At 54.4% G+C, this 27,963-nt stretch overlaps 1 protein-coding gene across 2 annotated transcripts in view; it reads right to left on the bottom strand.

The window, feature by feature from the left end:
• TBL1X (transducin beta like 1 X-linked) overlaps window positions 1-27,963 on the bottom strand; it is a 200,468-nt gene that overhangs the window by 28,359 nt on the left and 144,146 nt on the right. For both annotated transcript variants that reach the window (XM_045089277.1, XM_045089276.1), the window contains exon 3: window positions 16,797-16,904. In XM_045089277.1, the coding sequence (XP_044945212.1) occupies window positions 16,797-16,854 (58 nt within the window). In that variant the 5' untranslated portion in view covers window positions 16,855-16,904. The remainder of the gene's footprint in view (window positions 1-16,796; window positions 16,905-27,963) is intronic.

The following is a 27,963-nucleotide window of genomic DNA, read 5'->3' as shown; positions in this document are numbered from 1 at the left end:
AGGACCCCACCGCTGGACCACACCTCTTCCACCACGGCCTGCACGGACCACGTCCACCAGGTGTATGGCTGAACCGTTCTGCCCAGTTAATGCCGGCCTGATTCATCAGCAAAACCTGCTAAATAAATTATCGCTCCGTGGCCCTTCAAAATCCTGCTTATCTGGCAGAGGAAAGCAGACGTGTAATACTCAGGGCAGCCGTGAGGGTGGTTTTGCGTCTTCAGCTGAAACAAAGGCCGAGGGCACCACCTGGGGCATCTTCCGCAGAATCTGGACTACAGATTTCACGAACCTGCCCGCCTGAGTGCAGACAGCCGCCCGAAGCCAATGCACACGTTTAATTCTAACTGTCTAGATCAGGGGAAGGCCAAGGGAGGCCCACAGGCCAAGTGTGGCCCACTGCTTGTATGTGCAAATAAAGTTTTATCGGAACTGTGAGCAGGAAACGTCTACTGTCTCTGGGCCCCTCCGTCTGGGGGATTTTGCGACAGGAGCACAAAGGCACAAGACGCTCTTCTACTCTGCCTGACGGCGTGAGGATGACAACGGGAGGGACGTTTAGTGAGAGCCTCCATTATGTCATGCTGCAGCACGCCGTATTTACACATCCTGCGGAAGACGCACCAAACCGGCACGCTATCTTCCCTGATTCAGCACGTGGGGTCCGGGGTTCTCCTTCTCAAGAGCCATCAGGAGCCTGCAGGCCCGGGCAAGACCCCTCACCTGAGCCTGGAAGCCCCCCGTACCCGACCGTGAGCTAGGGCACCTCCCAGGGGCTCCCCGGGCGCCTCCGCTCACCTGCTTCCTGCTTCCCTAGAGGGACTCTGCTTATGCCGGTCTCCTGATCTAGAACAGGGGTTCCTGGTTGTCAAGGGAGGGCGAGTCTGTCCCCTTGGGGCAGATGCAATGTCTGCAGACATTTTTGGTTGTCACCGGCATGTGCTCGTGGGGGAGGGGATTCTACGGGCATCTAATAGGGACAGACCAGGGACACTCAGCGTCCTACAGTGCAGAGAGTAGTGCCCCATAACAAAGAGGGGGCGGGACCGCGTTTCCACAGTCAGAGGTCTCGAACGTCGGCTCCCCAATGGCCGTCTGTCACCACCGTGGATACCTGCTCCGTCGTCATGGTGGCGGCCAGGTGGCCTTCCTCCGCGAAGGCTCCTCTGGTCCTCGCGGGCGGGAAAGATGGCTCTGTCCTGAGCTCCCGCAGGGCCCGGCACTCGCCGTCCTGCTTTCTGCACCTCCCCGCTCCCGAGAAGACAGAAGCTTCTTGAAGGGAGGAAGCCCAGCTGCATTCCCTTCTTGACAGAGCGCCCACCGCGGGGCAGCTGGGGCTGCAGAAAGGCAACTCGAGGAAGGCCGAGAGGAACCGCGCGGCTGGCGGGAGAACAGGGCGGTAAGCAGCGGAACGACACCGACTCCTCGCGGTTCTCAGAATCAGAGACGTGACGGCAAAGGACAGGAATGAAGGATTTAGGCCCAACAGCAGGCGAGAAGGAAAACCGGCTTTAAACAAGTCCGACTGCCATGCGAGTTCATAGTTCGATGACTGTTGGCCATACGTATACCTTCATTTTAGGACAATTTTGGTATTTGAGATTAAGAACAAAAGTAACGATAGTCAGTGAATACGTGCATTAGCCCTTTTCCTGAATTAGCTCAGAGTCGTAAGAACTGCACGTTACCGATGGGGAAACTGAGTCAGAGAGCAGTTAAGGGATCCCCCTAAGGGCACACAGCTCAGAAGTGGCCGTCTGACTTCCCGAGTCCAAGCTCTTAATCCACACACAGCAGACTCCAGCAATGTGTTTAGAGACCTCTAAATGATTCAAAATGGAGCCTTTTTTAAAAAGAGGGAGACGATCATCTTACCAGTGACACCGTTTCCATTACACTTTTTGGCCAAGCAAGCTGCAAACAAGGTCTGCATTGTAAAAACGAGGCTGAATGCTTTCCGTGTTACACAGAGCAAATGAAGATAAATCCTATCTTCCAATGACACTCCCCTAAAGACGGCAGCGTTCGGAGTAGAGACCGTGATCGAAGAGAACCAGAAGCGGCAATGGAGGATTCAGGTTTCTCTCTGCTGACAAAGACACCACCCGTCACTCAGCACTCCAAGGCCCGGGTTTGTCCCCATCGGCTTCCTCGCTCCCTTTTCTGACAACAACTGTAGGAGGAATTAAACAATTTCCAAGGTCCCTTTCAATCCTAAAATTCCATGCCACGGTTAAAAATGACCTCTGTGTGCCCTCAAACCGAGAGGAGTTTAATTTGGAGAGGTGCCTGAGGGGCCACACAGAGGCAGGGGTGCACACCATCGAAAGAACAGATGACTTAACGATTCCCAGAGACAGGGCCGTGGCGCCGCACGCAGGGCCAGACGCAGAGACGGAGGACGGAACTGGGCGTGGCTTTGAGGAGGACACGGAGGGGCAGTAGCTAGGTGGGGATGTCCCTTAGTGGACAGAAGTGGAAATACACACTTTAGGGTCTGTCGCTGGAGGTCTGTAATCTAGTTCTGGCGCTCCGGCAGCAGCCATCCTCGTGAGGGAGAGAGCTGCACAGCCCTGGCCATCGTCGGTACGGCCCTGGGGTTCCTGGGCTCCCAGTGCTCTGGTGGACGCCCTGCTCCGATCTCCCAGGCCCCGTGGACTGCTCATTTATGATGCAGCACTTCCTTTTGTTTCTTTGAACATCGACGTTCCTGTAACGTCGCGCTTCGTGACAGAGTCCGTGTTTCCTGGCTCGGCAAGGTCTCCGCACCCGGGCTGCAGCTGCCTGGCCAGCGGCCCGCCTACCTCTCCGCGGGGACAGCGGGGATTCAGGGTGGTGGGGCCGGGACAGGGGTCGGTCCAAATAAAGACTGGAGGGAAGCCAAGGCAAGAGCGTGGGAGCGGGGTCAGATAAATCAGAGCAAAACACACACACACACACACACACACACACACACACAGAGCTGCAAGCTGTCCACATGGAACGCATACTACCCTCGTCCCCGGCAGCTAGTCTGCTGTGGGTTCACGTCTCCTTTTTGGAATTGACGGATTTGTCTCACCAGAGGATTACATTTTCTGCCCAAGAAGCAATTCTTGGCCTACGGAAATTCGACGTCTACCCGCGGTGAAAAGCATAAACTATGTGGAGAATGCTTTCGGATACTGCGCTCTCAGCCACTGCACACGTGCGTATCAGCTTTATGATTCTTTATCTTAGAGGGAAAAAAAGTCCTCAAGACCCAGCCATCCCTTTCCCACATAATTCTCTGACCTGTGGCCACAAAACGCGGAGTGCGGCGAGAACGTTTTTATGGGCTGCAGACCTGTTCTAGATGACCCGCCGTAACACGGAATCTGGTGTAAAATGGAACTGCCTTGGACGGCACCCAAAAGAAATACCAGAAGGACCTCGTTAAAATACGGTTTCACTTAGAACAGCTGGCCTGGACCCCAAGGGTGGCGGCTGAGTACAACGCGGGCCTCAGACTGTAGCAGACCGTGCACCCTGCCAAGATTTTAATATCCTCTCAACATGGGAAACATCCAGGAGGGGAAAGCATTAGTCAGGTTATAAGCCAAGGTTGCGACTTCCTCCCGAGCCAACAACTGGCCCCGGGCGAGGCAGCCTGGCGAGGGAGGCCGCTGTCTCTGCCCGGTTCGCGGACCCCGCGGCGCCCACACGCGCCACCTGCTGGCACTGGACCACGCCGCCAGCCTGAGCCCTTGCGGACTCGAGGTTCGGGGATAGGTAAACATAAGCCCCGAGGCCACGCGGCAGGTTCATCCCCGAGGGCGGCACTCTTAACAACTCAAGAGATGTACAAATGAACTTCTGAGCCTGGGAAAAACAGAGCGAGCAATCTGGAAGAAAGGAAATAACTCACACACTGCTACACGTGATTCAACTGCCGTGCACACGGGGGGATGTCTTCCGGCCCCTTCCTCTGTGCCGATGAGTGTCTGCACGAATCCGTACGATCACACAATTCTGCACCCCTGCTTCTCGCGCGGACACAATACAGGCAGGTCCGCGGCTTGCTAAGGGTCTCGACAGCCAGCATTCCGGCGGACTGTCCTGTTCATCCTGTCCTCCTGCTACCCCCAGATGTAGTTTCAGAAGGAATCGCGGCTTCCAAACGCACACGCCGAGCGTGGCCCCGTGCCGGCGACCTGCAGACAGCCCAGCTTCCCGGTACTTTCTCCTTGTTCCTCTCATTCCATGTCCTCCGACCCCCATATCTCCCCCCCCCGCGTCCCGCCCCCAGCAAACTGGCTCCTTCTCCCTGAACCCTCTGCTGCCTTTGCCAAGCCTCAAGGCCTTCCTCAAGCCAGCTCCTTGATTTTGCTTGACATGGCCTTGCTTGCGAAATTCCAGCTCAGACGCCCCCTTCTCCCCGTGCCCTGTCGGGGGCGCTGGGCTCCCTCTGCACACCCGTCCAAGGTAATACATTCATCGGCCTCTGACAGGTGACCCTGGATGTCTGTGCTCCTCCCTAGGTGGGAAGAAGTAAGACTCCCCCCTCTCCACTGCCCTGTGCACCCCACTACCTAGGGCCATGCCACCATGCAAAGGACACGCCCTCCTGTTGAGGTGACGATGGTGACGGCTGGTGTGTTCTGGGACACTGAGGTGTTTATTGGCACCCAAACCTGTCACAGCACCCCATATAGGTTTGCGTCGCGCAGGAGCAAACATCTTAAAACTTCCGTTGTTTATTTTAGTGTGCACCATGGCAAACGCAGCGAGCAGACCAGCACATCTCAGAACGGCTTCGAGCGAAGGAAGATATTAACAGGTATTAATAAATACCTGTTATAAATAATATTAATATATATTAATTAATATATATTATATATTATATTATATATAATACATATGATCATAATATATTATATATTTATATATTAATTATATATTAATATAAATAATAAATATTAATAAATTAATAATACGCTGCAGATGGGCCACTAAGAGCTGAGGCTATTGTGACACGGGAGGGCCACAGAGGTCTGCCAAGGGAATAGGAAATACGCAACACATGGGTTGTGGGTAAGGGAGGAAGGAATGCCCACATTTTGTTACACGTCTCGCACGAGGCCTGCAAACTAGATCCTGGGTCATGGCTGCTTCCGTGCTTCAAAGAGGACACGGAGGGCTGGGGCAGACACTCTGGTGTCTAAACGTGACGGTAAGTTCTCTGCGCCCCGCTCTCCAGGAGAGGCCTGGATTAGGCGGCGGGGCCAACAGGTTTCCAGAAAAGCATTTTTTGGATCCCTCCACTTGTTTTCTGAGGCCAACAGAGCCCAATACCCACACCTGACAAGGACATTCAAAAAGAAGCGGGACACCCCAGCTTCTCCCAGTTAGATAAATGCGAATACATCACCCACGGTATTAACCGACCACACTGGGTAATGTATAAAAAAGGAAGAAACGTCCAGACCGAGCGGAGTCCGCTCCCGGAATGTAGGGTTTAACGTCAGAGAGCGACTCGATGACTGCACCACATCAACAGGATCGAGAAAGACTGTTTAAAAGAGGAAGATTCTGGAGCCCAACGGCCCGCTCTGGACCCTAGTTGCAGCACTTCCGGAGAGGAGACGTGGGCACGTCGCCGCTGGCTCGGCGCCCGGGCTTTCCCGCCCGGACATGAAACACAGCCGCATCTGCTTCGGAGGGGGTGATGGCCTGACTTGCCAAGGACTTGGAATCATGCGTGGCACACAGTACAAGGAATGCTAGCTCTGCGACTACAACAAGGCCATGACAACAGGAACAGAGGCGACCCTGGCAGGACAGGAGAGATGCCTGCTGCTAGAGGAGTGGGTGAGAACGGGAAAGTGGGGGCAGCAGGAAGGACACTGTGGAAGATGATGGAACAGGAGAAGGTGATCCTCAGAGGGCGGGGCTGGTCAGCGGTCAGGACACGCCAGCAGCAGTACGTGCGATCGTACTGAGGAAAGCCAGGAGCTGTTCACCCAAGAGCGCAGTCTGAAAGACAAAGTGGGGGCTGGGGTGGATCCCCAGGCTGGGCAGGGGTCAGTGGAGAGGTAGGTGGACTCCCAGGCTGGGCAGGGGTCAGTGGAGAGGTAGGTGGACCCCCAGGCTTGGCAGGGGTCAGTGGAGAGGTAGGTGGACCCCCAGGCTGGGCAGGGGTCAGTGGAGAGGTAGGTGGACTCCCAGGCTGGGCAGGGGTCAGTGGAGAGGTAGGTGGACTCCCAGGCTGGGCAGCGGGGAGTCAATGGAAAGGCTGGCGTGGACCCCCAGGCTGGGGAAGGTCGCTGGAGAGGCTGGGGTAGACTCTGGGACACGGGAGAGAAGGGACAGGGCTGGGTCCCATGGTCCAGATGACTTACTTGTCCGTCTGGAAGGAAAAATGGGAAAGGGAGGAAGCTGGCAGGAAATAAAATACAGGAGCGCAGGACACGAAGGTGACCTCTGAGCTGTAGAGCTGTAGAGCAGGAAGGCCTTCGTGTCACCGTGTGTGAACTCTGCAGACAGACACCAGGGCAAGATGCTGCTCCGCCTCAGCTGAGAGAGGAAACCGGAACCGCCCTAGACCTCCTCATGCCGTCCAAGGCACTCAAGTGGGAAGTGAGAACATACACCTCCCGGCACCTTCCACGGGGTCTCCGGCTGTTTCGATGTTAACACCAGTGCGAACTGTTGGGCTGCGCGGAGCAAGGCCACATTTAGATGACTGTAACTGACCAACCATCGAGGCACGTTCGTTCTAATTGCTTTTCCCCCTCTAACGGACTGATAAACACGTGAGCGGCAAATCGTGACTCTCAGCATTTACACACAGACACGTTGCAACAGTTAACTCCGAGAAGCCGGTACGAAGTCGCCTGGGAACCCGGGTGGTCGTGGTGGCTCTGAACATGGGGGACACGAGAAACAGCAGTGTCAGCACTCCATGCGGCCACTCGACGGGGCTTTATCACCAAACCAGAACAGCGGTTCAGGATAAAAGCAGACTGGCTCTGAATGAAGAGGAGCTCGTTTGCAACTAGCGCCACTTCAAGAGGGTCTGTAAGGGAACAATGCACGCGCAGGGCATGTCGGCTGGCGACGGCACCCCACGGACCGCACTGCGCAAAGGGAACATGGGTGTGCTTCTCTGCTGGAGGAGTGTGAACCAGTGATGCCACAGAGGGAGCGAGGGACGGTTTATTTTTCTCCAGAGGAAAGGAAGCGGCATCGTGCACACCCTCCAGCTACTTACTCCACCCTACATTCTCGGGTATTTTTTCAGTTAAAGTACAACACACACACAAATGTGCAGATGACAGATATACAACCACAGCCCAGATTTAAACTCGGGGACTGCGGCAGGGGCAATCACAGAGCTCCCCCAAGTTCCCCTTCTGTCCCCGCTCAGCGGACACTGCACGCCCTACAGGACGGACACCCACACTCGGGTGGTTAGAGCACTGTCCGTGCTGCTTAGGGGAATGAAGGGCCGTCGTGGGTCTGCGGCAACGGTACACCTGTCCGCGTGTGCGTAGTTCCACCCGGACCGGGCCTCATGCAGCCTACTGCAGGGATGCTCCGTTTTCTCCCTCCCCTTGGCTTTACGCAGACAGGCACCCCCTCCAACATCACATCCGTTCCAGCTGCAGAACGTGAAGATGTGACAGCCACACACAACATGAAACAATCACCACGATCATGTTAGTTAAGACCTCCATCACCTCCCAGAGTTCTGGGTTGTGCCACATCACATTTATCTGATGCGGCCAAGAACACCGACAATTCACTCTCTTAGCAACTTTCAAACAGACCGCACAGGACTGGAAACCGTAAAGTCAATGTGGGGACGCCTGGGTGGCTCCGTCGGTGAAGCCTCTGCCTTCAGCTTGGGTCATCATCTCAGGGTCCTGGGATCGACCCCCGTATGGGGCTCCCTGCTCAGTGGGGAGTCTGTTTCTCCCTCGCCGTCCGCCCCCTCCCCCGTCCATGGTTCCTCACTCTCAAATAAATGAAATCTTTACAAAAAAATAAAGTCATTGTGCTGTCCTTTATAATCTAGATCTTTCTGCTGTAATTGACTGAGAATAACCTCTCCTAAGCCCTGTGACTCCCCCTGGTGTGGGGGAGTGCGGACGCCCCATCAGGAGCGCGCGGCTCCTACCCGCGGAGACAGGAGGGCCCTGCAGGACTGCAGCGATCCTTCCAGCGGACAGGAACGTGGGCGCGTTGGCCGCGTCTTCCTTCCGTGTCACGTGACGGAACGAATGCTTTCCTTTATTACTTCTAAAGCAAAGGCGACCACGATCTCCAAGAAATGCCTCTCTCTTTAAACAGAGACACACATTAGCTATGGAGAAGAGCCAGTGCAGTCAAAACATATTTTTAGAGACTCAGCTGAACAGTAAGCCCTGAACTTCGGTTTAAATGAAGATAGCTGAGCCGTTTTAAAACGATTTCCCGAATCTGTGGAAACGTGTCTTGCATAAGAAGGCATTCCACGATCCCGGGAAACACAGCGCAGCTGACTGGGTGATTTGTCTGCTGCTGGGATTACAGTGGGCAAAGCTGCGTCATCATTTTTGTAGACACAACTATTCACGAATATTAAGAGAAGTGCCCTTCTCCTGGTTATCCAACCTCCTAACCGGGAACCAAAAAAACAAAAAAACCCTATTTTATTATCTGCTGGAGAATGCTTTGGCAGACATCTGCCTTCCTCGAGGGGAAAAAAAAATACCCTGGAAAATTTTAATAAAAACGAGGACTGCATTTTGCTCATCATTAAAGTCTATTTGAGTTCTGCAGCAAAAGGAATCAAAATAGAGCCCAGGAAGAGAAAGTGTGAAGAAAGAGATACCTATGAAAACCCCATTTACTAATAAAAACCAGCTGGAATGAAAGCATCCCGGAACTAAAGGCCGTGCATCCGTGGTCGTCCACCGGGGGCGAGTGCACGTTCAAGGGTCCATCTGGCAAGGCCCAGGACATCCCTGGTGGGGACAACACGGGGTGGGGGGATGTTACTGGCATTCAGTGGACAGAGGCCAGGGAGCTGCTCAAGACCCTCTAACACTGGACAGAGACGGAGCTGGCCCCACGTGCCAAGAGTGTGGACCGCCGTGAAGGGGCTGAAAGCCTCTGGGTAATGTGTGACGTGTGGTCAGAGTACCTGAGGAGGCCAAGACCCTCAGATCTGCCCACCTCTCTTAGGCGGACCACAGATGCATTACAAAATCCTTTGAGCTCAAGTTCCTAAGAGAGTGGGGTTTTTCCCGTGCTCCTCCCCCCATTCTATATTATTTCAAGGATTTTATTTGGACATAATCTCTACAGCCGCCATGGGGCTCAAACTCACAACCCCAAGATCTAGAGTCCCGTGCTCCACCGACTGAACCAGCCAGACACCCCCCCAAGGAAGTATTTCAAAAACCCTTTAAGACTCGCTTAAAAAGAAGGGGGAAGGAGCCCTGCACAGACCACACGTTTACCCCTTATTCCACCCCTCCTGGCCTGCACGCAGCCTGGGGGTCTGTGGCCCCAGGCACACGCAGCCTTCCTTCTCCCGGGAATCCCCAGGGCGGCGGCGGCGGCGGCACACAATGTCCACCTGCGCTTGCCCACCTTCGCGGGGAGGCTCCGCGCCCAGCTCTCGAGGCGACACGTGCTGCTCACCTCCTCGCCGTTCCTCACTCTTCTCCTGTTTCCAGGCAGCTCAGAAGGTCTGCGTGACCAAACGTTTTCCAAGGGGCACGCCGGTTACTCAAATCCATGACACAAAAGAACGTCCCCGTCAAATCCCGGGCCCACAGGATGCCGAATGACCTGCAAAATTCACTTAAGACGTCTGGACGGTCTTTGTGTTACTGACCCACACACAAAACTGCAGTAATGGAAGTGCAAAATAGTGTTTGGGGTTTCTATTTTGTAATCAGGGAACTATTACGGATTCGTCACTGACAGGTTAGGACTGCCAACCCTCTGACCTGCGTGCGTGCGTCTAACCCACACGTGTATAATTTCATCCTATGCATCCGCACGCCATGATCATCGCCACGGTCCAGACACAGAGCTCTTCCATCGGCACGGAAGAACTCCCCCAAACAAGCCCTCTGCACTTAGAGCCACCCAACCCCAGCGGCCCTGCCTCCGGTCTTATCACTGTAAGTTCAGCAGGAGGGACCGTCCAGGATGCGGCGTTCTGACACCGGCCTGTGGGAGCTGACACAATTCTCCGGAGACCCTTTCTGAGCACACAGGTCAGGGGTGCAAACGCCCGCCATGTCTCTCCAGAACTCTGTCATCTGCCCAAAGAGAAACTCTGTCCCCACCCAACACTAAGCCTCCGTCCCACCCGCCAAGCCCCCAGTAACCTCTGTGCTTTCTCGAGCTCCCGGGATGGGGTCCCACATGGCACTCGTGCTCAGGGGGAGCCCGCTGCTCCTGTCCCGCTCATGCTCTCCCTCACTCTCGCTCACTTGCCCAAGTAAATAAAATCTTTCAAAAAACTCAATTAGATTAAAAAGTACCGTTGCAAAGGCCCTACATCACCTGGTGGTGTACCTGAGGAGAGCTCTGTACCCTCAAACTGTTTGAGGAAAGAGCCGGGCATCTGCTGAGGGTGCCCCTTCTCCCCCAGGAAAGAGGAGACCCGCTCCCTCAGCCCCGCTCCACCCTTCAGGGGCCTTGGCTGGTTCCCCCAGCACAGCCCGGCTCTCTCGCTTAACCCAACAGGCTCCTTCCTCAACCTGGCCCCAGGAAGCCGCTGTGCACACAGGCCTGATTTTGAAACGGCTCCGTAATCTTTCCAGAAAGTAAAAGCTCTCTGTGTGTTTAGAACGGAATGACCTTTAGTTGTCCTGGGGCTTGCTGTGGAGACAAAATGCCGCCTAAGCCTCACTCGCTCTCCTCTTAGGTCCTAACCACGCTGACCTCGTGCGTCCTGGGACATCAGAGCATGAAAGGGTGCTTGGCAGCCGGCAAGGAAATCTTGACCTCTGTCTTGGCCTAGAAGCCCCACAAAACGAAGGAGAAATGGCAACTAAGTGCTGCTGTGGAGCTGGAAACCGCAAGCACTGGTATTTCACTGTCCTCCTTGGATGACACGTAATCTAGAACAATCCAAGGACAACATGTAATACGGAACTATGCGTGCATTATGTAAATCCAAGGAAACATGCCCAATTCTACGTAGTGAGTCAACACGTGTGTAGACATGGCTCTTTCAGAAAACAGACCCCGTCTAACAAGCAGATTTTCACTTTAGAGAACAGCCAGCGCTTCTCCGTGAATAATGAACGCATGGTGACATTAACGGGAATGATAAACGGGTTTAATAAATTGGTCTCTTGACGACAAATCATGACAGATCAGAGAAGCAGCTCTCTGTTCAAGGAGTTCTCAATCACACCTGGAACCCTTCCCAACGAAGAATGAAGTTCATCAGCCTGGCGATTTCTGAGATAGGATAAATCAGGTTTTCCCATCGCCCGTCATGATCAACTCCTTTTACTACCTGAAATCTTTGAAATGACGGCCCTCAGGCCACACAGCCTGGTAACACACCCACCACCCGACAAAACATTCCTCACAGGTGTTTTCTTTGTCGCCAGCAGAAACAGCAACTATCGTCCCAGGGTTCCGTGAAGCCTCTGCCTCCTCTTCAGGGGCTGTGGCGCTCAGTCCCAAAACCCGAGGTGGGGCGAGGCCCGAGTCCCGCAGTGCGTGAGCAGGGCAGCGGGCAATCTCTCCGCAGACGCCCTGCGGAGGGGGGCCGGGCTGCGGGAACCGGTTCTCGGCCCGGAAGCCCACGCAGAGGGACGTGCGGCCAGTCCTGGTGCCCCGTCGTGTCCCCAGGCTGCGGAGCGAGGAGACAGGCTGCGTCTGTGGCCGCTCCATCACTCGGCAGCTCCGGACGGAAGTCCGCGGAGGAAGCCGTGACCCCGGACAGGTCGCGAAGGCTAATTTTAAACCCGAAGAGGAAGCGGAAAGCGTCACCAGTATCCTGCTGACCTGCCTGCCGGCTGCCGTTCTTCCAGCCCCTTCCCAATGCAGCCCCGCGACATGGTCACAGTCAGCGCTGCTCCCGCAGTCCCAACAAACCCCCTGCCCTCTCTCACCGGCCTCGCGGCCCGGACGCACGGCGAAGCCTGCGGTGGCTTCTGAGAGAAGCCCATGCTGACCACGCCGGCCAGCAACCCCACGCCCAGATGCTTCCCCAGGAGCAACGGAAGCCTACGCTCCCATGGAAACACTGTTCGCCGATGTCCGCGACAGCCGTAGCCGTGATCGTCAAAACCCGGAAACAACCCCGACGTTCTTCAACAGGAGAACCGACACGTCCACGGCTACGCACTCCTGAAACGGAACAGGACGCGGCGACGGAGAACCGGCTGCGGGCGCCTCTGACAGCGTGAAGGCCTCTCCAGCTCATGGCGCCGAACGAGAGCCCGTGGAGAAACAGTCTGGTCACCGCGTAACCACTGTGGAAAATCCGGCTCCAACCCCCCGGCCCGTCTCTCGTCTCCAGTCGCGACTGTGACCACGACCCAGCCGCACGGACCCTCTTTCCCCCCAGCAGACACGGACTGGCCTGGCCGACGCGACGAGGCACAGACACTCCCCTCCCTGAGAAACCCGCCAAAGCCGAGCATTTGGGCTCCTTCACCGGCAGAGTCTGGGCAACCCCAGGCGGCCGCCCTCCCCGCTGGTGGCAGGGCCGCCTTCCAGCAGCGCCCCGTGCCCACGGACTCCCTCGCCAGCTGGGTCTGGGAGAACTCTCCCTCGCAGTCTGGCTCTGGGGACGAAGGCCCGGAGGAAACACTCGGACTCACAGAGACTCACGGATGCTCTCCCTTCTTCACGCGGAGCTGGAGGGGGTGTCCGCCCCCCGCTACGTTCAGAGAAAAGCAGGACAAGCAACCGGCTACTCCCCCAGTCTTTGCAGGAGCTGCTCACACCAGCCCGGGCAGGCTGCAGCCCGGTCCTCCGCCTTGCTCCCTGCGATGGTGCGGTGGGCCGGAGGGGGAAGGGGTGCGCCCCATAAGGCAGAAGCCAGCCAAGCCTTAGCCCTCGAGGCTGGACTGCCACAGCTCCGAAGCAGGCCGGCTCGGCCGCTCTGGTGCCGGAGCCGGCACTTCCACACTCCTTCCGCCTCACTGCCAAGCCTCGCTCACCAACCGGCAGTGTCTTCTTCCAGAACGCCGTGACGCCAGGACCGCGCGGGCTCACAGTCCATGGCAGTCGGCGAGCGCGTGTAGGGCAAGGCCCCGGCCGGCCCCACACAACTAACGGCGGTCCCAACAGAAACGCCTGCCTTGCAGGCTGCGGGGCTCACGTCTGGGTGGACTATCTCCGGCCGCGCTTCCGGGGGAGGGAGGGCCAGAGAAGAACCTACAGTGACATCGAAGCTGCCACTCGGGGGCAGAGTAAGGGAGCAAACCCGCTTTTGAGGCTCGTTTCCCCAGTCTGTAGACGGGTGACCTGGATTCTCCCACCCGGGAAGGTGTCCTCTTCGACACACGGCTTCCCACTCTCGAGGAGAGAAAGGTTCCTGTGGGGACTCCCGGCATCTGCATCCGCACCGCCAGCGGATATGGGAACGGGACGAGGATGGAAGGGGCTGGAGACAGGACGGCCAGGGATGGCATCTGCGGCCCAGCACGGAGAAGGCAGGCTCTTGCCTCTAGCTCAGGTGGCCAGACCAGGAACACCCGGGGTTCTAGGGAACTTGCTCCTCACTGCCCACGAGCAGGTGGGCGGGAACTTTCTGGGGCTGTCCCCGACCGCCAAAGCAAAGAGCACATGGACCAGAGAAGGAGCTGAGGCCATCCCCAGCCCACCGCCCCCTCCGTCCGTCCCTGCTTCCCTCCTCCGCACCACACAGGGCATACGGATGGGGCCTGCTGCACAGGCCTTGCCAACAGAGAGCCTCCTGCTGCCTTCTGGCAGAGAAACCCAGATGGGGAGGCGCTGAAGAATGAGTCACCTACGGGGACACTGGGCTTATTTCCGATGAGCGGCTGTACGTATGCGGGGGAGAGCAGAGATGCCTGAAGGGGAGGCCCGCTGGAGGAATGTGTGTCTTCCCCACAGCCCCCTAACCCCCGGAGCTAGAAAGGAGACACTGACAGGCTGAGAAGATGCTCTTGGCACTGGGCGGGCGCTCAAGAGAGATGTGCCAAACTAAAGGTTTGAGAAAAACACAGACAATGACCCCAAAAAGACCTCTTGGTATTTCTCCGCCTGCTCTGGAACACGTCCTCGTGGGGGCCTCCAGTCCACTCTAGGACTCACGCGCTCCTCAGAGGAAAGGGGAGGCCTGGTTTTCTGGAAGATGCACGCCACACGTGTATGAAAGGACTTGGACCGACGGGACCGGAGTTCCCACACAGAAAACCCACACTGGTGAGACCCTGTCCTCGGGTCCCCAGACTCCCCTCCTCAGGGCCTGGTGACAGAGGAGCCAAGCCTCAACAAACAGGACAAAAGGAAGCGTGGCCTTTCTGGGGGAGGGATGGTCTCCGCATTTATTCAAAGAGGACAGCAGTGCCCTTGCCCTGGGCCTCAAGCCCCAGGGACCGCCCCCCCGCCCCACACCCTCCCCCCAGGCCAGGCACACAGTTTTCACATCACTTATTTATCCTGATGTTCAGCTTGTGAGTTCCGACCGCATTCTGACCGTGTTTTTGCCTCCATCCTATATCCGTACTGAAGGGTGTACACAGAAAGGGCTCTCGAATTCAATGCTCAAAGTCCACAGGACGGCGGGCAGTTCCCCCGACTCCTCAGGGTGAGTGACAGGTGCCCGTGACTCCCCAGATCCACAGGGCTGGGGTCATATACATTTTATCAATTTCTCTCATATTATGTCGGGCAACAGCTGATCCGAGTGACCTAATATATACGGAGGAAGAATGCACACTTCCTATGAAAAATGCTGCCTGGGGTCCCCAGGGACAGAGAACCAGGATCCGACAGGCAGATGTGTTTGTCTGTAACACACCACATGTCCAGTGCTCATGACTTTTGCCCAGGATAACCACTGTATTTTTTTATTTGCAGGGAAGGAGAGGCTCCAGTGGGGTCCAGAACTTGTTCAAGGGTCTGAGTCTGAGCTGCGAGGTCTGGACGGAACACCTGCCCTGCTCAGCCTTCCAGGCTGACTCTGGAAGAGCCCAGACTCAGGGACTCACAAGCTGGTTTCCCCTCAGTCTTGTCCGTGTGCCTCTGGAAGGTAGAAAGGCCCAGGAACTGGTTCCCTTCTTGAAAAATCAAGTTGCAGAACATAAACAATAGGATACCAAGCATAGGAAGTTTAAATAACGCACAAGGCCACTGGCTGTGGGTTGATCTGTGTCCTGCCCCAAATCCCTAAGTCCTAGGCCCCCGGCACAGCTCAGAAAGTGGCTTCATTTGGAAACGAGGTCTCAGTGCAGATCTAATGCGTTAAGACCAGGTTATACCAGAGTCTGGTGAGGCTTAATCCAGGAGGAGAAACGGGACACGCTGGGACAGAGGGAGAAGCAGACGCACCCGGGAAGGAGGCCGCGTGCAATGAGGACTGACACAGGCGTGATGCCGCCGCCAAAAACAGCAGAGACGATGGGCGACATACCCGAAGCCGGGAGACAGGCACGGGACAGACCCCTTCTTGGCCTCAGAAGCCACTCACACGGCCCACACCCGGAATCTGGGCATCCGTCCTCCCACACGGTGGGACAAGCCATCTCCATCTGGGCTGCCCGGTCTGCCTACTTTGTTACAGTGCCGCGGGGAACTAACATGCCAGGGCCTGCCCGGCTCAGGAAGACACTGTGTGCGCATAAGTATGTGGGGACAAGCGCCAAACCCGGGCAGGCGGTCAGCACTGGAAAGAGGCGACGGCACCGCAGAGTCGAACATGGGTGTCCCGCGGGCCCTGGAAGTGGGGTAGTTCTCAGTGTGGGCGGGTAGGTGGTGACAACCATGTTTCTCATCAATGTCATTTTGTGCGTCTCAGAAGAAAAATTTTAAAGCTTTCCAAGTTTAAAGACAATATTCACTTTAGAAATTAATTAAAAATCTAACAACGTTCATTCGAAAAGAACTCAGAGTTTTGCGAATTTAAGAAAGCACCCACACGCAGTCCATTCAACTTTGTGGAGGCCACGCCGTGGGGGGCAGCTGTGACACGGTCTAACGCACAAATCCGGGCTCGCAGGCGTCCAAGGACTCCTCAGAGGGCTGCTGCTGTCCTGTGACAAAGCCCGGCCAGACCCTGCACCCCAGGCTCTTGTCAGCCCCCTCCCCCGGCCCCTGAGGGTGCCAGCGGCTACTCACAAGGTCCATAACGTTGGCGGAGAGCACAGGTCTGGCCTGTACCTTGCTTACTATAAAGTGACATCTTGGTCATAATCAGAAGTGTTGGAGGAGACCAGAACTACTGCTATATTTCAGGAAATGGCCATGGGCCCATGGTGGGGTGTGGTTTAGGAGCTCAAAAAATCCGTGATCTTCAGTCCTAGAGGCTCGCATAAACACGACACCACGAAGACACACCAGCCCCTCCGTTAACGCCCTTTCCATGTTTTTCCCAACTGCTCTTGACCTTAACTGCCATCTGACCTCATCTGGGCAGAGAGAGATCAAGGGAAGAAAGAACACACGCCCCGTCCCACCCCAGGAGCAGGGCAGCCCCAGAACCTTCTCCCCTCCAGCTCTCTTAGTGAGAATGCTGTATGCTCTTCTTCTCTAGCTTGGCTTTTCGATCCATGGCGGCTGCTTCCGCACGCACCACGCCGCAGGTGCGTTTGCTACTAACCGAAACCCAAGCCTCTTACCTGACTCCTGGAGATAGCGATACACCAGGAAGTTCACCTCGTCACTGGTTATGCTCATCTTAGCCTCACCTCGCGGCGATGAGGTCTGTCGGATGCGGGAGCCACCCTCTGTGAGACGACAAGAAAAAGTGGGAAGACAGTTTTGAAACACTGCCTGTATTCTGCATTTTTTTTTTTCTGAGAACGACTGAAAAAAATCGTAACCATGATCGTATAACCATGAAAGTAATCATAATTTTGTTAATACGTACATATATATGCATTTTTTTCATGTATATAAAAATAGATCCAGGAGAAAATTTCAAAAAAATAAAAAGAGGTGGGGCGCCTGGGTGGCTGAGTGGGTTAAGCTGCTGCCTTTGGCTCGGGTCATGATCTCGGGATCCTGGGATCGAGCCCTGCGTTGGGCTCTCTGCTCAGCAGGGAGCCTGCTTCCCCTTCCCTCTCTGCCTGACTCTCTGCCTGCTTGTGATCTCTGTCAAATAAATAAATAAAATATTTTTAAAAATAAATAAATAAATAAATAAAAATAAATCAATAAAAAGAGGAAAAGGCACTGGTGTATTTTCCAAGACTGAGACAGGGTCCAGGATAAGCCACACAAATGACAAATTCAGGAACAGAAAACGAAAACCCAACCTTCTATTCAACAAAAATCACAGAGGCACTGGATGACCACATACTTGGTAACGAGCACGAACGAACCCCGAGGTGCACTGACGGGCTCGGGAGGGTACGACACGAGGCACTTGCCCAGACGGAGAAGATTCAGGAGTAGACCAGAGGTCACGTCGACACCGCTAGGGCAGGTGATTACATGGACCAGACCGCACGTGCTGTTCGGGAAGATGATGAATTTTCCTACCTCTCACTCATGAAGTTTCAACGATACACCTGATGGTCACTGTACCTATAGGCTGCAGGCAGCACTGAGGAGGAAAACCCACGAGGGAGAAGAGTACACGCCACCTTGACATCATTTCCATAAAGAAGCCAGGTCTCAGAGAGATGGAGCACGGACAAGGAGCAACCGAACAGAGAAGCTGGTTTTCTCCCCAACGATCCCGGTAGCGTGTGAGCAAGCGAGCCCGGAGAGGAGAGACGCCGACCACGCGGCAGAGCTCTTCTCAGATCACTCACGCCAAGACGAGCCAAAGCCAAGAAAGGCCAGGACCCCTTTCAGGGAGGTCACCAAGCCCGAACGTCCCTGGCTGTTGGGGAACGGTCTTCACGGGCCACACCGTACACTTGCAGTGTATGAAATTTCATGCATTTCCACATCATACATTTTACTGGTGCCAAAACGTTTAACATTAAATGAGAACTAACTTTGTGCTTATTGAGAATAAAGATGAAAGGGCAAGGAAGACCTTCAAGGATGCACCCTAAAGGCTGCTGTAAGGGACACACGCAGGAGCCCCACCCTGCTAAGAGCCCCTTTCCACGTGTGGGCAATACCTGGGACTCACTTCTACCCCCGCGGAACACATCAAAGGACAGGGATGTCACTCTACTCCTTAGGTTATGTCCTACGGCAAAGGTGACCACATGTCATTCTCCTAACTCTTGTTATAGCATGTAAGACTCTTTCTTAGTGTCCTGGAGAGAGACACTCTGCTGCGGGCTTCGAAGATGAAGGCTGTCATCGTGTGAACTGCCCACAGGTCTGGGGCTGCAGGGAGCTCTCTGCACGTCAGTCCTACAAGCACTGTGTAGAGCCCTTGGTCTCGGCCGAGTGAGGGTACAATGTGCAGACGCCCGTCTAGGAAATGGGAAGCAGATCCTCACCAGACACCACACTGGCCAGCGCCTTGATCTCAGACTTCCAGCCTCCAGAGTCGCAAGAAGGACACGTCTATTGGTGAATATGCCCGGTCCGTGCTGTGCTGTCACAGCAGCCTGGAATGCCTCAGACACCACCCCTCGCTCTGCTCTCCGTATTCGCTCCTGTGGGGTGCTTGGGGAGAAGGAAAATCTAACAGTCTCTTCGTGCCGGCACTTCTGACCCTGGGGGCCAGATGACCCTCTGTTCTGGGGCTGCCCGGGCCCTGGAGGACGCTGGGCAGTCTCCCTGCCACAGTCTCCCTGGTCTCCCCTCAGCAGAGGCCAGCACCACCTCGCGCACCCCCTGGAGTTGTGACGATCAAAAACGTCTCCAGATGTCGCCAAGTGTTCCGAATTGTAAAACTGCTGCTGGTTTTTCTCTAGAGAAGAGAAAAATCAGCCTTCTGTCTCTGACAGGGACCGCATTTACAGAGAGGTGGGTTAAGGTGGGGTCGTCTGGCAGGTGATGCTTAATGACACAGCCACGCAAGCCGTCGCTGAAAACGCACCACGGGAGGTGGGCTTTTTCACAGAGCCTATGGAAACTTCTTTCCACAAAGCTGTCAGGAGTTTCATTAGAAAATAAAGTCCGGATTTCTTCTCTCAGCCTCCACATTTTTTTTTTCTTTTGATTTTGGTTTCTTTTGTTTGTTTTAAAAGATTTTATTCATTAATTTGGGACAGAGAGAGAGCAAGAGCATGAGAGGGGAAAAGGGCAGAGAGAGCAGCAGACTGCCCGCGGAGCTGGGAGCCCAAAGTGGGACTCGATCCCAGGATCATGACCTGAGCCGAAGGTAGTTCCTGAACCCTGGGGCCCTCTGTTTTGTTTTCTGAGAAGACACCGTCCCAGCACCCCAAGAGCCTGGTTCTTACTGGCCACCCACAAGAACGTGTCACGAACAGGTGTGTGCACGCATGTTCACGAAAGACTCTGGAGCAGGAGATGACCACATCCTCAAGACACCAGGGGCTGTGGGCCAGTTTGGTTAGGCTCATGCTCCTCGTTTCCTTACACACCCTCTTTTATCCCAAGCAGGAAAACTACTACATCAGATCTGGCTCTCCCGCTTTCTGATCGTGGACTGAATTTCTCTCTAAATTTATAAGTCAGCATAAGCTTTTGCCAGCGCAGTGTTACCTTTTTTTTTTTAATTTATTTGACAGAGATCCCAAGTAGGCAGAGAGGCAGGCAGAGAGAGGAGGAAGCAGGCTCCCCGCCGAGCAGAGAGCCTGATGCGGGGCTTGATCCCAGGACCCTGGGATCATGATCCAAGCCAAAGGCAGAGGCTCCAACCCACTGAGCCACCGAGGCACCCCACAGTGTCACCTTTTTAAAGGCTTTTTGATGTGTAAGCATCAGAGAGAAGAACACAGAAACCAGCCCCAGCCTGCAAGAGAGCCATGTGAAGTGTCGTCCAGACAACAAGCCTTGTCCTGCTGTCCCGACTCTTGTCCCTCAGCTGTGCGGTTCAATTTCTGAAGACGCGGTAAGTGGATCGCACCTCCCCCACAGCTGAGTAACGTCTTCACCAGTCTTTACGCGGCCTCTTCTTTTACAACCTAATTCCAGGGGAGTTTGGCCGGCTCAGTCTGTGGAGCGTCCGACTCTTGATTTCGCTCCAGTCTTGACCTCAGGGTCGTGAGATCGAGCCCCACGTGCGGCTCGTGCTCCTCAGAGAGTCTGTTTCAGCCTCTCCCTTTCTCTCCCTGGTCCCTCCTCACGCACACATGCGCAAGTGCTCCCTCTAAAAATATAAATAAATCTTTTAGAAAAATAATAAAGTGACGCCTGGGTGGCTCAGTTGGTTAAAGCACCTGCCTCCCGCAGGTCATGATCCCAGGATCTTTGGATGGAGCCCGCATCGGGCTCCCTGCTCAGCGGGGAGTAAGTCCACTTCTCTCCCTCTGCTCCTGCTTGTGCTCTCTCTTGCTGTCTCAAATAAATAAAATCTTTAAAAAATAAGTAAGTAAAAAAATAATAAAACTTAGCTGCAAAAACAAAAACAAAAACTGAACACTAGGGAAGTACAACATACATACAGATTTTCAGGCTGTTTCAATACAGACATGAGAACAGTCTTTGAACGGACTGTCAATCTTACAGCACTAATTAGTCCACTTTAACTCCTTGGGTTGGCTGGTTTAAGACTGTACGTATTTATCTGAGAGAGAAAGAGCATGAGCAGGGGTGGGGGGCAGGGGAGAAGCAGGCCCCTCACCGAGCAGGGGGCCCGATGCGGGGCTCGATCCCAGGGCCCCAGGAGCATGACCTGAGCAGAAGGCAGCCGCTTTGCCGACCGGGTCCCCAGCGCCCTGCCGCCACGGGGCTGCCCATGCCGCCCTGCAGGGACAGCAGTAGTCACCAGGGCGTTCGGCTGCGCTGCGTGTCAGCAGCTGCTCGGAGGTGGCGGTGGTGCTGGCACGTGCGCTCTGCGTTTTTGACGCCAACGAGTGACATGGCTTCACTTCAGACCGACCTCACCAAAGTCCACTTGCGAGCGTGGAAGTGACGCTCCCTTTCCTGCTGCAGGCCCAGACGAGAATCCCACGGGGCGCGGCACGGCTTTCCGCCCAGGGCTCCGCGGGCAGCGACACGTGAGGACACACGCTGCTGCTCGCTGCACGAAGAGGCTCGACCACAGCAGAGGCACACAGTAGGGGGTGGGGGGCGTGGGAGCCCATATGGAGCGTGTGGTGTGAGCCTCGTCGAGGACACTCCGCCTCCCCGGTCATCTGCTGCCTTCTGAGGCTGTCCCCGAGCACAGACCGAAGAAGGCGCCCCCGTCACCCTCGTCACAGGAACGGGCGGAGGCAGCACGTGGACAGGAGGAGCCCTGATGGCAGTGTGCCCACGTCTCGGGCCCCCACGCCTGCCCTGGCTTGAAGATGAAATCGCGCTTCTTGCCGGATGAGAAAAGTTGGGCAATCCTGTGCGTCCCTGAGTGCGGACGGCCCTCCGTTGGTCCGCGCTCTCCTCAGGAGCAGGACAGCGTTCTGCACAGCAGATAAGCAAGTCAAACTAACACTCCGTCCCTTTCCGGGGGGAGTGGGAACGGAACGCCTCATTGACTACCGCCACCTCTGGTGGACCACTCACGATGGACGCCCGCAGCGTTGTGAAACTAGCCCCACCGTTCATCTCCAGAACCTTCTCACCTTCCCACACTGAAACCCCACTGAACACTAACTCCCTGCTGCCCCCTCACTCACCGCCCCCCAGCACCCACTCTTCTACTTTTCGTCTATATGAACTGGGATTCCTCCAGGGAACTTGAATGTGTGATTTTTAATTTATATGCTTCATGTCACGAAAATGGAACAATCTGAAACGACCAACAGTTCGATCTGAAGGGGAAGCAGCAGTATAACAGGGCCACAGGACATTGGGTCCTCACGACCCCATCATGTCCCCTTTCCAGAAGGAAGCATCCCTGAGCCGCAGAACCGCTCAGCACCGCCCCTCTCCGAGGAGGCCCTGGCCCTCACACTCGTCGGGCTGGTCACCGCGGCCCCTGCTTTGCTCGTCCCCGTCTCCAAGGCCCTTCTCACAACTCCACACCTCAGCCAAAACCACCACCCCACCAATGAGCGAGCCCCCTGACCACCTCGCCCTGCTTTCCCCCGACCAAAGACTCAGGTATTCGAGATGAGAACACAGGTAAGACACACGGAGCCCGAGGAGGCCGAGCTATGGCTGTTCAGCGGCGCTGGAAGGTCGCCAAGCCCATCGCAGCCCTCACGCCGGCAGGTATGCGATGGAAGTCGTCAGCGCCGCGAGTCATTTCCAACCAACTCCTCTCCGGAAAGAGCGGTGTGAAGAGGAGGAGAAGCTTTCCCGCTGAAAAGCAGCAGCTCCCTCCGTCACGTAAGCCTCATCGGATCCTAGCGCGCATGTACGGAAGACCTACTGCAAATAACAGGCACACGGGTTCGGCCTTCTCTGTGCTGAAGGAGAATGAGGTCTGAGGAGATGACAGAAGTTTCTGCCCAACTCCCGTATTCAAGGCACAGTGTTTTGGCAATTCTAGGAATTAAACACATTCAAGTGCACACACTACTCACACACGCGCACACACACACACACCTCTCTTCCTCTACACAAATAAGGGAACACTCCAGCTGTCTGTGTGCGGCGGGAGGGGGAAGGCTGCCATGGAAGAACATTCTGGACCTTGCATGATGTACCACACGCTCCCCTGGACTCAGGACAGGAAGAACGCTGAGAAATCCAACAGGTGCTTTCTTGCCTCTCCAGTTCCAGGATAAAAGAGAGCTCTGGTGGCATTGGGAACACCCTCCTTGGCCTCAAACAGAAGGGAAACAACAAAAAGACAAAAACAAAAATAAACACCAAACGGGTTTGCTATCTTAATGAGTGCATTTCCTTGCCTGGCCCAGTGGTGATCTGAGACCCCTCCCATCCGGCTGATCCAAGGTCTTCAGTGCACAGGAAGGGGAGAAGCGCCTCGGCCCGCGAGGGAAAGCCAGGCTGTCCCCTCCTGGAACTGTCTGAAGACCAGAGGGCAGCGCACCGGGGCCGAGGGCGAGGACGTGTGCGCAGTAGCCCCAGCGAATACAAGTGTGCTGCCACACTCGGTCACCTGGGGCTGAAGCCACGGAGAAATGGATGGGGAGTTACTTATAGTGTTGCTGTTTGTGACTGCATCTCAAGGCGGCAGAAACGGCTGTTAATCATCCTTAGCAAAGTAGTGCAAAGTTCAGGTGCAAGAGAAATGTCACTGAGGAGTTCCATTTTAGTTAGCACGTACATCAACGGTTTTCAAGGCTAGCATTGTCTAGGAAGGGAGGCGATCACCCCAAAACAACATGGTCTGCGGGGCCATGGAATTATCTTCAACATCATAACCCCAGGAGACCTACTTGGGAGTTGGCGCTGAACTGGACGGCAGGAAGGGCCAGCGCCTTGCCAGCAGGAGGGGGCTCTCAGAGCAGTGAGCCAAGTGCACGTGGACTGAGGGAGGGAAGAGTGTAATCCGGTATCCTCAGAGGGGAAGGCTTCTCTTCTGACAGTCGGCCCCATTGTGAAATCCTCCCCTGAACTCTTTTAAAACCGCCCTTCCCTCCAGACACGGAAGAAAGTTTGTCTCCTCTCTTGTCCCTCCGGCCTGCTGGCGTGGATGCTGAAGACTCCATGGCTTCAAGTAATCTTCTGGAAAAGGCTCCGCTCTCTGGGACCTGTCTCCACGCAAGCCTGAGAACCGAGAGCCAGAGCAGCTGGAAAATCTGCTTGAAATGACCTCATCCTACAAAAGGCACTTTCTGCGTTTCTCCGTGGACATTCTGACGGAGTGTCGCGGGTCCCACCCTCCCCTATGCGCTTCCCTCACAATGTGTTTCTCTCTTTCGGTGGGAGCTAGGGTTATTTTCATTACACAATAAGCAGTCAGTTGAAGATATTTTTAATGCAGGTAACAACATTTATACAGCATCCTTTCCTAAAATCTGCTTGGAGACCAGCTTACGCTGGAGGAGAAAGAGGTTTGCTTTACTGCTTTGCATCATCTCTTTCTGCTACATAACTGTCATTAAGACAACATGTAGCTATTCAAACACTTTGCTCTTCTATGACAAGACGATTCCACAAATTGTGGCATTTACAGTTTGACCCCAGTTACAGGAAAATACACACATGGAATACAGCGGGGGAAATATACATGCTGCTTGCTTACTTTCTCGGATTTCTCTTCATTTAGCAGTGAGTAGACATCTTTTATTTTATAGTAAGAAAAGATGCCCCACAAAGGTAACATTTCCCACTAAGCTTACAGTTCTTTATTTACTTGCAGTTAGATAGCCCAAAATTATAAATATAATCAAACTATCGTTTTATTACTAAGTGTCTAACTATTAACTTTATTACTGGAGTCCTAGCAACAGTACTGCCACTTACAATATGGAAATCAGCCAAGAGAGTAAGGTGAAGTCCTTAAAAGAATATTTCATGACCAGGGGAAAGGTCCGCGATACGACGTTATGTAGGAGAAAAGTAGGTTTCAAGACGGAACGTGCATGATGCCAAATTTTGTTTTGCATGCACGCGTGTGTGCGCACACACACAGAGATGGAAGATAACCCTCCCAAAAAGTCTAGCATCTCCTTCTGGGGGTGGAATTTTCTCTGTGTGTGATTTTCTGTTTTCCAAATCTTCTCCTATGAGCGGGAACTGTTTTCACATTCATTAAAATGTAATTAAAACCTGGCAGTGTCTCCAGAAATAATCTGCATGACAACAACTCAGCGCTTCTAAGTAGGAAATGAGGCTACAGGGCTGGGAGGGCAGAGGAGGGGCTCCTGTGTTAGGAAAATAATGCCGCTCTTCATGGAAGAAAAAACACCCCCGAGGGGGAGGCATTCAGAAAAGGTCCTTTCTGCGCTTGGCCGCCCTTCTGGGTTAATCCGTGGCTGGCTGGGGCCTGCGTGCAAAGCCCGTGCACACATCAACAGCGGATGCTGACGGGGCAGGAAAAGCGTCCAGTCCCTGGGGTTACTTCCAGAGCCATCTGCATGCCTCCCAAGTGGCCGCAGAGTGCACTCTCCAACTCTGCAAACTCACCACCCTATTTACTGACATGTTTCTGCCTGTCCAGGGGAAGACCCAGAAGGAAGCCTTCCTAGAAGTGCTCAACCTAGTAACAGCAAACCACCACCTCTCAGTCTGCGTCCCAGGAGCCAGACGACGGACACACGACGGGCAGCTCGGCTGTTCTTCCCTTGTCCTCTCCTCTGTACACACGGTGACGCAAACTCAGGCACCCGGGACTTCACGGCAAGCTGCTGTGGAGATGCCGCCAGAGACAGCCTCCACGTAAGAGTCCTGCTTTTCCCATGATGTTGCTTTAAGCCAATACTCCCGATGAGGGTGTAAATCAGCATACAGACTGAACTATCTTCAGACTGAAAAATCGGAAGCGGCTTCTCTACAACGTGCAAGAGGCCCTCCCATGAATTTTAGGAAGACAGGCAGCCCGGCTATGGAGCCTCTGAGACACTGTGATTCTCATCCACATATGCAGGACTCTGGCCTCGACGGTTCGCTCGCCTGCGTCAGGAGTCGTGAGTGAGGTCATGTCATGTGCTCACAGATCGCGGCCTCTAGAGTTTCAAAAAATAAACCCTATGGCTTTCTCTAGAAGATAGAAAAGCAAGTGATGCCTCACAAAGTCTGCCATGGACTCTTTGAGTCTTCACAGAACATTTTTTGGTGCTTCTACTTATAAGAATAATGAAAATATGTTTTTAAAAAAACACTTAAATGGGTGCCAGGTGGCTGTTTCAGTTAAACACCTGCCTTCGGCTCAGGTCACCATCTCAGGGTCCTGGGATCGAGTCCTGCATCAGGCTTCTTGCTCAGCCAGGAGTCTGCTTCTCCCTCTGCCCTGTTCATGTGTGTTCGCTCTCTTGCTCACTCTCTCTCAAATAAAATCTTAAAAAAAAAAAGCTTAAATATTATGAATTTAAGTATTAGATGAGAGTCCAATGATCGTCCTGTTTATGTCAGCAAATGTAGGAAGTCGGGTTTTTTAAAAGATTTCATTGATCTGACAGAGCGAGAGAGCAAGCACCAGCAGAGGAAGAGGGAGAAGCAGGCTCCCCACTGAGCAGAGAGCCTGATGTGGGACTGGATCCCAGGACCCTGGGATCATGACCCAAACCGAAGGCAGGCGCGTCACCGAATGAGCCACCTAGGTGTCCCCAGACTGGTCAGATTAAATATACCGAGTACAATCCTGAGAGCAGCAGGGAGTAGGCTTTGCCAGTCTTGGCACTGCTGACACTGGGGACATCTGAATCCCAGTGGTGGGGCATCTTATGCGCTGTAGGGGGCTAAGCAGCATCCCTGGCCTCTGCCCGCCACAGTCAGCAGCACCGTCCCTTGAAAACCATCTTCAGACAGGGCCGAATGTCCCCTGAGCAGGGGTGAGGCCGTGCTCTGAGAACTCTCAGGGCCGATACGTGGGTCCAGGACACACCTCATGACAGAGCCCAGCAGCCCCCAAATGCCTAGACGTTGCAGGTCCCTGAAGATCCGCAGGACCTTTGCTATGACCGCGGGACGGATTCCATCTTCACCGCAGCATGGGCCTCCCAGGGCTGTACCTCCAAATGCCCTCCAAGCCCCAAAGCAGACGTTAGAAGAGGCAGACACAAACCGGCTGTGCTCCTGGAGGTAGGAGTCAGCAGACTGGGGCCTGGGGCTGAATCCCACTTGTTGCTCCCCCTTGTCAGGCCCGTGAGCTAGGACTAGTTGTTACATTTCTAAACGGTTGAACAAAAAAATGAAAAGAGCTCTGTGTTGTGACTCATGGAATTGAGCTGACGTTGAAATTCCAGCGTCTGTACATCACGAGGCGGTACTGACACTCACCCAGGCTATGCATTCACGGGCGCTCAACGGCTATTCCTACACCAGAGCTGCGGAGCCCAGCAGCCGTGAGCAGCGCCCGGCTGGCCCACGAGGCCTCAACGACTTCCCCTCTGGCCCTTGGCAGAAAAGGCCACCCTTGATCTGGCTTTTCAGCTCTACCAAAAAGGTTCCTGCCCACACTGTTGTCTACACTGGACGACAAGTGCCTGCTTTGTCCATTCCGGGCTTGAAAGTGGCCGCCTGCAGACCCGCGGGGGATGCCCCCCAAAACAGATGCTCCTCAGGAACAAACCAGCCGCGTTAGCAGTGAGAGCCGGGACCACCACCGCCATGGTCTGCTCTGGTTCCCAAAAACCCAAAAATCCAAAGTCATCCTTTTAGGGATGAACTCACACACACTCAACACCAGTGCCTCACGCACGGGAGGAATTCAACGTACACTCCATTCAATGGAACCCCAAGTGCGTTCCCTAAGCATGCAGTTTGCTCCCAGTCAAAACACCAGTAACCACAGACCTCTGCCATCTCCCCTGACGTTTGGAAGACGGTTCGACAACAGTTCCAAAACCACCGACTGATGGAAGTCTGGCAGTTCATCGAAATGTTAAACGCGGTCACCATACAACCTATTAATTCTACTCCGTGACATGCACCCAAGAGAAACGGAGACCCGTGTCTGCACAAAAACTTGCACAGATGTTCAGTACAGCAGGAATACAAATAATGATGATTCCTAATAACTGCAAGGAACTACAACTCAAATGCCCATCGGCTAATGCAGAGACCGACAAAACGTGGTGGAAGCACACAATGAAATATTATTAGGCCATGAAAAAGATTCCCGGTGCCAGAAGGATGCACCCTGAACATATATCATTAAAGGTAGTCACAAATTCAACACAATTAATATTTTACAATTTTTTTTTATTTTTTACTTTTTTAGCAAACTACATTTTT

This window comes from Mustela putorius, unplaced genomic scaffold (assembly GCF_011764305.1).
Source record: "Mustela putorius furo isolate JIRA1106 unplaced genomic scaffold, ASM1176430v1.1 tig00003836_pilon_pilon_pilon, whole genome shotgun sequence".
Lineage (NCBI taxonomy): Eukaryota > Metazoa > Chordata > Mammalia > Carnivora > Mustelidae > Mustela > Mustela putorius.
The sequence above is the reverse complement of the archived record's forward strand: the minus strand, read 5'-3'. Positions and strand labels throughout refer to the sequence as shown.